Source organism: Myotis lucifugus, unplaced genomic scaffold (assembly GCF_000147115.1).
Source record: "Myotis lucifugus unplaced genomic scaffold, Myoluc2.0 scaffold_214, whole genome shotgun sequence".
Lineage (NCBI taxonomy): Eukaryota > Metazoa > Chordata > Mammalia > Chiroptera > Vespertilionidae > Myotis > Myotis lucifugus.
In genome coordinates, this window is record NW_005871262.1 from 1,131,853 (window position 1) to 1,141,584 (window position 9,732).

Consider the following 9,732-nt stretch of genomic DNA (forward strand, 5'->3'; position numbering starts at 1 on the left):
AAAAAACAGAGTTATATTCCTGTTTTACATATTTTAATGCCAATCAGTTTAGGAACAAGATAAAAAAAAAAATACAACTCTAAGCCATTTCAAGGAGTCCACCCCACAGTCACTCAAGCAAGGTAATGTCTTACCATGTCTGTGTAAATGTCGATGGCTGCATTTAAGCAGTTGATAGCCTCTGAAGCGTAGGCATTTAAGAAAAACAATGAAAAATCCATTCAGTCAAAGAGGGTTCAAGTGAGCCTATTTTCCTAGCTGCTACTAGAACATTAAGGAGGTCCCATTTGGGGCAGAGGGTGGGCATATTCTTTAATGAGAAACAAACATGAATCATACACAAGTCCAGGCCCCCTCAGCATGCTCTGTCTGTAGCAGCTGCAGTACAACTTAGGGAACTGGAGCTAGAGTGGTATTGGCTCGGTTACTCTTAATCTACGAGTGAGGACTCCATCCAGGGGAGAGATTGCATTATAAAGCAAACAAATGGGACTGTCATCAACACCCATCATTTACACCTGCTGAAACACAAATGTAATTGTATTTTTCAGTGACATCATGTATATACAGTATATTAATTCTGGAAGAAAGTTCTCTGTAAGAAAGATGACTTCAATAGACTACTCTTCATGCAGCCAAAATCAAAGCACTTTGAAATCCCTGTTCAGACAACTCTTAAGTCAACATTTTGTACAATGTTAAAGATACTAACTTTTGGTATAATAACATACACACAAAAGGAATAAAAAAATCTAGTAAGTGACAGTGTTGGTAAAGTATATTATTTTTCCAAAAGTTAGGCTGTGTTCAGAACCAACACACCATCACAAAATGGTGGTGTTTATAATTCTGGCACATGTCTGACAGCTCCACATTTATTGCTTCTAGAAGAGAGGTGGCAGAGTAAAAAGGCCTAACTAAAAAATCAGAAAGTAGATGAACAAAAGTTAAAAGCAATTTCCTCCTAAACTATGTAAGAAATGTGAATTCACTGTCGCTCCCTTAAAATTACAGGAAAATATAAAGAGAAAAATAAGCTACCTATGATCCCACTCAAACCCACTCTCATGTTTCCAGTCTTTTCTAGGTGCATTTTTATGTGCACAGACTTTATTATGAATTTGAGATCTCAATTCTCATGTGGTTCTTCAGTTACCATGTAAACATTGACCAGGTCAATAAAGATTCTCTGAAATCAAAGACTGTAGTAACTGCATCATATTCTACAATACTGATGTATTATAACTTTACCATTTCTTTATATATATATATATATATATATATATATATATATATATATTTCAGAGAGGAAGAGAGGGAGAGATAGAAACATCAAGATGAGAGAGAATCACTAATTAGCTGCCTCTTGCATGCCCCCTACTAGGTATTGAGCCCACAACCTGGGCATGTGCCCTTGACCAGAATCGAACCCGGGACCCTTTAGTCCACTGGCTAGGGGTACCATTCTTTTTTTTTTTTTTTTTAATATATTTTATTGATTTTTTACAGAGAGGAAGGAAGAGGGACAGAAAGTTAGAAACATCGATGAGAGAGAAACATCGATCAGCTGCCTCCTGCACGCCCCCTACTGGGGATGTGCCCGCAACCAAGGTACATGCCCTTGACCAGAATCGAACCTGGGACCCTTGAGTCCGCAGGCTGACGCTCTATCCACTGAGCCAAACAGGTTAGGGCTAGGGGTACCATTCTTATCTCATTGCTCATTTAGGCTGTGTTCAGTTTTTCACTTTTGGAAATCAACCGTGGTCAATCTCTACACAAAAGCTCTTGAAAATATCTTATTTCTGTATGATATAATCATAAAAGTTGGGATTTCTATGTTAAAATGGACTGCTAAAAGAAAAAAGAGAAATCCCACAGCTACCAGTGCATGTGTGAGAGGGAAGGAATTAATGCTTTTAATTGTTAAATGTGCACTCCTCTAATTAAAAGAAATACAACATTTGCAAAATTTTACCACTTTAAATATCCAACTTCTCTCTTTTCTTAAAACAAATACTTTGAAAAACATTTTAAAAAGTCAGATGAATAGTGTGTAAATAAGTTGATTTTAATCAGCGGATACTGCCCTGACAGGGTAGCTCTGTTGGTTAGTGTTGTCCCGATATGCTAAGGTTGCCGGTTCAATCCCCGATCAGGGCACATATAAGAATCAACCAATGAATATATAAATAAGTGGAACAGCAAATTGATGTTTTACTCTCTCTCTCAAAAAACAAACAATAACAAAAAAACCAACATCGGATATTCTAATTTCCCAATAACTGGATCTTAAAACGTGCTAAGTATTTAAGAGTGAGGAAACATGGGCGTTTCTTCTAATAATCAATCTACATATTCATAAAATTAGGACATAATAAGCCTTAGATAAAATTAAAGCTAATTTCCAAAAAGTTCTCCAAAATGCAATATAAATGAAGTTTAAGAAAATGCTGTTAAGCAACTAAACCACCAGGTTAAATTTAACATATCTTCTCTTCATTAAAGCTGCAAATGATGAAACAACAATTCTTAAAAGTTACCAAAATCTCTATCATTCCAAAGTACAAAAGTTTATTTTTATCAGCGCTAACCTGTGAAAAAGGTCACCAACTTCAGCCCTACCATCCTAGAGCAGCGATTTTCAACCTTTCATCTCATTCTGTGGCACACAAAAAAATACAGTATACTTTTTGCTGATCTGACCAAAAAAAGGGTATACTATTGATTCATTCACATCGGACAGCTATTGTTGCGTTGGCTATTGTCATTTTTAAAATTTGACAATTTAAGGGAAAAGAGTTCAGTGCCCCTATCTAAATAGTCAGATATTGCATGGTTTAATAAAAATTCCTGTGGTTCACCAGTATGCCACGGCACACAGGTTGAAAATCGCTGTCCTAGACAGAGGTGTGTCTTACCGTGAGGGTCTGCCTTTTTGTAAGCATTCCCAGCATCCACAAAGCTGGTGGCAGAATCATGTTTGCTCTGAAGCTGCATATGGAGTTTGGCTGCCTGACAAAATGCATTTCCTGCAGCTGAGGAAGATAAATTATTACAATTAAACAGAGAGGAACAAGTATCCCTACAGAACAGCCCATGCCCTAAGTGCTAGAAAGTTCCATGCCACTGAAAGAAGTATTTCAGTCAGAAGCACATGGAAATGCAATCAATGCATCTTAGGTATATATAAAAACAGCCAGAATCAAGTCAAACAGTGATAGAAGCTTCTCTCAGCCACAGAAGACCTCCCAAGTGGGCCCTAGGCCAGTGGTCGGCAAACTCATTAGTCAACAGAGCCAAATATCAACAGTACAACGAGAGAAATTTCTTTTGAGAGCCAAATTTTTTAAACTTAAACTATATAGGTAGGTACATTGTTATTAACTTAATTAGGGTACTCCTAAGGCTTAGGGAGAGCCACACTCAAGGGGCCCAAGAGTCGCAAGTGGCTCGCAAGCCGCGGTTTGCCGACCACTGCTAGGCTATCAGCTTCCATTCAATAGCGACAGCCTAGTACCAGGCCACTCAGTTTTATCCCACAGCGCATACTGAACACTGACTGGCAGACTGAAGCTACTAATGCTTAAAGAAAGGTAAAACACTGAGGTCATCTATCTCTCTTACAGTGTCCCCTGGATTTAGTTGTAATTGTTGAAGAAATTGCTAATGAAGGTTTCATGGACAAAGGAAGTTTCTCAAGAGTGATAATTAGGCCTTCAATTGTGGAATCCAAAGTTTTTCTTAAGTTCTGGAATAGGAAAGTTAGTACTAACAGGGATGGAGAGGAAAGGATTTGTTCCACTAGGAAAAGCACAATTTAAGAATATCACAAAACCTTTTGGTATTAAAAAAAAAAAACACAATTCCAAAACATACAGAAAATAGTATCAGATGCCTAAGTACCCACTGCTTGTATTTCTGGGCAAGATTTAAAGAGTGCCCAGGAAGTTCTGAAAATATTTAGCCACCAGCATGGAAGAGAGAACACTTCCTTGATGAATCATGAGGGGTTCCCAGAGGAGGGGCCAATGCCACTGCAAGGGTAGGGGTAGGCCCTGAGGTACTTGGGGCAGCAGCTAACTTCTGAGGGACAGTTCAGGAACGTATCAGCTGAATGGAAGCTTTGATGGGCTCTGCCTCCGAACAGTGTGGTACTAACATGGATCCCCCAAGTAAAGTGCTTAGACTGGCTCCAGTTACACGTGTTGGTCATTATTATTATTACATGCAAATCTACCCTACAACCAATACCAGTGGTTTGGTATGTTTAAATGTCATCACTTCCTTTATAACCTACATCTTTCCTCTTCTACCAGTAACTTCATTTTTTGCAGTTTATCTATGCTGACTGTCCCAGAACCAATAACGAACGGTCCATCCTTTCCTCATGGAGTATAATACCACAACTCCAGGCTCTCTAGGGCTGACTCCATTTCCCCAGACAATATTAAGTGTTTTGATTTTATCATTTCATGCTCCAAAACTAATTGCTGGCTTTTATCATTTAGCTCTTCCAAAACTAATTGCTGGCTTACTTTTTCACTGAGCACTCATTCTAATCACTGCTAACAAATGCCACTCAATTTCCCCAAACTTAAAAGTGTATTTAAAGGAGCAGATATTAAACTAAAGTCATACAACTCCTCAAGCTAAATTTCTTCACCTGTAAAACTGGTCTAATACCTGCCAGGATGATCTCTCCAAAGCTCAGTATCAATCAAATTAGCTTAATCTTTCTAACTTTTAAAACTCGATATGCAATGGTGTTATGATAACCACCACTGCTACACAGAAATAATTTCACAGAATCTAATATTTAGCCATTTACTACATGAGTCTCCTGAGCGTCTACCATGCTGCAGGCACCAGTCCAGGTCCTGCAGGTATAGCAGAGATGAAACATCCTGGACTTCTATGGTTTACATTCTAGTGAGGAGACAGTACATAATAAAAACACATACACAATATAAATTAGTAAACATTTTTTAATTAATTTTGCTAGATAGTGAATTGCTATCTTTTTAAAAAAATATATATTTTACTGATTTTTTACAGAGAGGAAGGGAGAGGGATAGAGAGTTAGAAGCATCGATGAGAGAGAAACATCAATCAGCTGCCTCCTGCACACCCACTACTGGGGATATGCCCGCAACCAAGGTACATGCCCTTGGCCGAAATCGAACCTGGGATCCTTCAATCCGCAGGCCGACGCTCTATCCACTGAGCCAAACCGGTTAGGGCTGAATTGCTATCTTTAAAAGGGTTGGCCAAGGAAGACCTCACTGAGAAGGCAATATTTGAAGGAGATAAAGAGAATCAGCTACACTCTATTTTGAAGAAAGAGTGCCCAAAGGGCTTTGAGGAAGGAGCCCGGCAAATGAGGGGAGTGGGTAGGAGATGAGGTACGAGACAGGAAGAGTCAGGGATCAGAGATCAGGTAAGTCCTAGAAGGCCACTGTTCAGGACTTTAGCCCTTATTTGAAATGACATAAGCTGACACGTTTGAACGGAATTACTTTGGTGGTTCATTAAAACAGACCAGAAAAAAATGCAGAACCTGATATATCAGAGTAGGCAAGAGATGATGGGGGAGGATAAATACAAAGCCTCTTTAGGTATATTAATGTTAATAGCCTCTCTGAAATGGAATTTCCTTAGGTTAGAACATTTGATCACCAGATAAAACAAGTGGTCTTTTTAGATAAGACCACTCTTCGCCTACTATTACAGGCCCTAAACAAAACAAAAGATGTGAATGCTGAGATAATATTCCTTTCTCCTCCATTTTTTTTGCAGTAATTAATTCAGGCATAAGTGTATTTTGAAAACATATAACATGACCTTTTTATCTAAAACTAAACCTACAAAAAAATTTTAAAGCCAGAAAAAGACCTTTCATATTCATCTAGTTCAACAGCATTTTCTTCATTGAAATGATTTTAAAAAGCAAATGGGTAAACCAACCTTAAGCTTACACAAAGTTTTGTGTCAATTATCTATAATAATCTATAATAATAAAAGCATAATATGCTAATTAGACCGGACAGCTGGACGACCTTCCGGACGAAGCCGCTGCGGCTGCGAGGGCTGAGCCCCTTGCACGAATTTCGTGCATCGGGCCTCTGGTATCTCAATAAAGCGGAGGGTGGAAGGAATAGGAAATGGGGAAATGAACGTGTGGAGGGCAAGGACCCCACTGTAGGCCAGGGTGCAGAGACCATGTCCTTGTTCTGGTTGAAGGCCATCTTCATTTCACTAAAGAGACACCCTACCATGACAAGCCCCTTTTTCGAGGGATAGGGATAACTTTGTTTCTCAAGTCAGTGTTAGAAAGAAACATCCCCTCTCAGACCAATGAAAATAATAATTCTGTTGATTCTGTTACGTGTAATTTCACTGGGTAGAAAGCATGACTTTAAAACATGACAAAAAGTCTGTTGGGGTATATATAAGTAACGCTCCCATTGTCACATTTCTCAGTGGAACCACAATCAATTATCACAGAGTTGTTCTCAGAGCAAAAAATAGAAGTTCTCTGCTAATGTGTAGGTAAAGAAAAGTAGGCATTTTTATTTATCTGATTTGTTTTTATTGAGTTTTACTACAACTTTCAATTTTTATGGCAATAGATTTATTTGAGTACATTAATAAGAAGCAAAAATTACAGTTTGATCCTCAGTCAAGGCAACCAGTCTATGTATCTCTTATATTGATGTTTCTCTGTCTCTCCCTTCCTCCCTCTCTAAAGTAAAAAAAAAAAGAAAGAAAAAGAAAAAAATTACTATTACTGTAGGAAGTGGTTTATAGAAACTAAAACAGACCCAGTCCTTATGTTTAAATTTTATGTCAGGATTTCAACTTCATTCACTAAATCAAGGTCCTTTAATCCCAGTTCTGATACCTGGCTTGAGGTATCAGATCTACAATCTTATTCTCTAAGGGGACAGCAGTCATTTCCTCCTTCAAAATGATTTTAAAAGTATCTTCCTCAAAAGCAAGCAAACAAAAACTGTATACATACCACTCCAATTTTTAGCCATCTTGAACATATTTGCAGCTCTGGTATACATTTCACAAGCCTCTTCTATTCTTGTGTTTCCTCTGAGAAAAATTTAAAAAATGAGATTAAGTTTTTCTATAATAACCATCCACATTCCTAATCCTCAAATCATAATTATTTAATGAGCATATACTATGTGCCAGACAAGCAGTATAGAATCCTAACAGCTGCTTAAAGGGGAGACTCTTATTCCTATTTTGCAGATGAGGAAACTAAGGCAAACAAAAGTAAAGTAGCTAGCCCAAGGTCACATAGCAAGGATGCCACAGAACTGAGACTCAAATACTGATCTGGCTGACCCCCGATCTTCACCCTTAACCAGAGTCCTCTCCGTGCATGCAAACTAAAGTTTATATCAATCTGAGAAATCAGAAGTACCTTTTTCAGAGGAGATTAAAATTGGAAGGATAAAGACATCTTTACCAAGTTAATTTCCAACAGTTTGGCACTATGTTTATTTAGACTTGAAAATGAAAACAAAACCTGAAGCCAGAGCATATAAGAACGAGTCACACTGCTCTATGGCTAATATTATCTGTCAGCTGTGGCAGGGAGCAAGCCCTTCCCCAGGGTGGAAGGGGCCTTAGGCTCCTGCCACTCACTGGTGTGGAAATGCATTTTATAACATCCTTAGAGGAGGGAACTCCACTGCTGCTTTCAGAACATTCAGTTCTAGAAAGTTCTTCACCAGGCAGCTGATTACATTGAGGAACAGTTTTAGCTGCTTAGAAATTTCTTCTCACATAAAGACCAAAATAACCCTCTATAACTTCCACCAATTTTCAAAATCAACCTTGTTTTCACTAAGCGCAGGCCCCTCAATTAAAGATGTTTCTCTATCTTATCTATCTATATTATAAACACAGAATAACCAGAGGAAAACCATGACACAGCAGACCGTAACTGTGCAGAACACATGATGAGTAACTGAGAGTGAAGTATGGACATAAACACTAATAGTTCTAGCCAGTTTGGCTTAGCGGATAGAGTGTCGGCCTGCGGACTGAAGGGTCCCAGGCTCAATTCTGGTCAAGGGCACCTGCCTGGGTTGTGGGCTCGATCCCCAGTAGGGGGCGTGCAGGAGGCAGCCGATCGATGATTCTCTCTCATCATTGATATTTCTATCTTTCTCTCCCTCTCCCTTCCTCTATGAAATCAATAAAAATATATTTTTAAAAAAGACTAAGAGACAAGAAAGGTCAAGGCTGACAAAAGTGAGTATGACATGAACGTGAATGAGGGTATCTGCATATGCCAGGAACTCCAACAGGCTTCAAACTCCAGTTTAGAGGCATGCAGTTCACTGCAGTTTAGCTGGTAGGCCCAGGTATGAATTATATCTTAGACAACAGTAACTACTAACTGACTCTAGCCTAGTTCTTTAATTCTTAGAGTCTCTATTTTTGCATGTGTAAACTGAGGATAATTTTATCTACTAGAGGCCCGGTGCACAAAAATTTGTGCACTGAGGGGGGGGGGGTCCCTCAGCCCGGCCTGTGCCCTCTTGCAGTCTGGGACCCCTCAGGGGATGACCACCTGCTGGCTTAGGCCCGCTCCCCGGGGGATTAGGCCTAAGATGGCAATCAGACATCCCTCTGGCAGCCTGGCAGCCCTCAGGGGATATCCACTTGCCAGCGGGGAGCAGGCCTAAACTGCAGTCAGACATCCTTAGTGCTGCTGAGGAGGCAGGAGAGGCTCCCCCCACCACCGCTGTACTGGCAGCCATCAGCCTGGCTTGTGGCTGAGCAGAGCTCCTCCCATGTGAGAGCGCCCTGACCACCAGAGGGCAGCTCCTGCATTGAGCATCTGCCCTCTGGTGGTCAGTGTGTGTCATAGTGACCAGTCATTCCCAGTCATTCTGCTGTTAGGGTCAGTTTGCATATTACCCTTTTACTATATAGGATAGAGACCTGGTGCACGGGTGGGGGCCAGCTGGTTTGCCCTGAAGGGTGTCCCAGATCAGGGTGGGGGTCCCGCTTGGGTGCCTGGCCAGCCTGGATGAGGGGATGATGGCTGTTTGCAGCTGGTCACACCCCCTTCAGGGTGGGGGTCCCCACTGGGGTGCCTGGCCAGTCTGGGTGAGGGGCTGAGGGCTGTTTTCAGGCTGGCAGGTGACTGAAGCTCCCAACCTCTCCTTTTTTTCTTTTTTCTTTTTTATTCTGGGATTTATTTACCTTCTATGGCTGTCACTGGAACTGAGAGCCGGCTTTAGCTCTGAGGCTCGGCTCCAGCTCTGAGACCTCGCCTGCTGAAAGCAGGTATCTGGGTTTGTTTGGCTTCTATAATTGAAACACTGTTGCAACTCCAGCTCTGAGGCCCGGCTGGCTGAAAGCAGGTTTCTGGGGTTTGTTTAGCTTCTATAATTGCAACACTGTTTCTTAGACTGCAGCTCAGAGGCCGGCAGCAGCAGGCAGGGAACCTTGGCTTCCTCCATCACTGGAGCAAGCAAGCCTCCTGTTCGCTTTAGCTGTGTGGCTGCCGGCCGCCATCTTGGTTGACAGTTAATTTGCATATCGCCCTGATTAGCCAATGGGAAGCATGTCAGAGGTACGGTTAATTACCATGTTTGTCTATTATTTGACAGGATACTCTGGGTTATTATGAGGATCAAAAGAAATAAATCCATAATAATTGCCATTGCAGGACTTGACCCAAAATATGTACTCAAT

At 40.6% G+C, this 9,732-nt stretch overlaps 1 protein-coding gene across 5 annotated transcripts in view; it reads right to left on the reverse strand.

Annotated features, from left to right (window-relative positions):
• Positions 1 to 9,732, reverse strand: part of NAPB (NSF attachment protein beta) — a 36,799-nt gene that overhangs the window by 15,834 nt on the left and 11,233 nt on the right. For 2 of the 5 annotated variants that reach the window (XM_023761709.1, XM_006097932.3), the window contains exons 2-4: positions 7,025 to 7,104; positions 2,922 to 3,038; positions 135 to 181 (exon numbers count right to left, since the gene is read on the reverse strand). In XM_023761709.1, the coding sequence (XP_023617477.1) occupies positions 135 to 181; positions 2,922 to 3,038; positions 7,025 to 7,104 (244 nt within the window). Of the gene's footprint in view, positions 1 to 134; positions 182 to 2,921; positions 3,039 to 4,855; positions 4,875 to 7,024; positions 7,105 to 9,732 lie in introns of those variants that run through there. The other 3 variants (XM_023761707.1, XM_023761711.1, XM_023761710.1) reach the window with 3 other exon arrangements.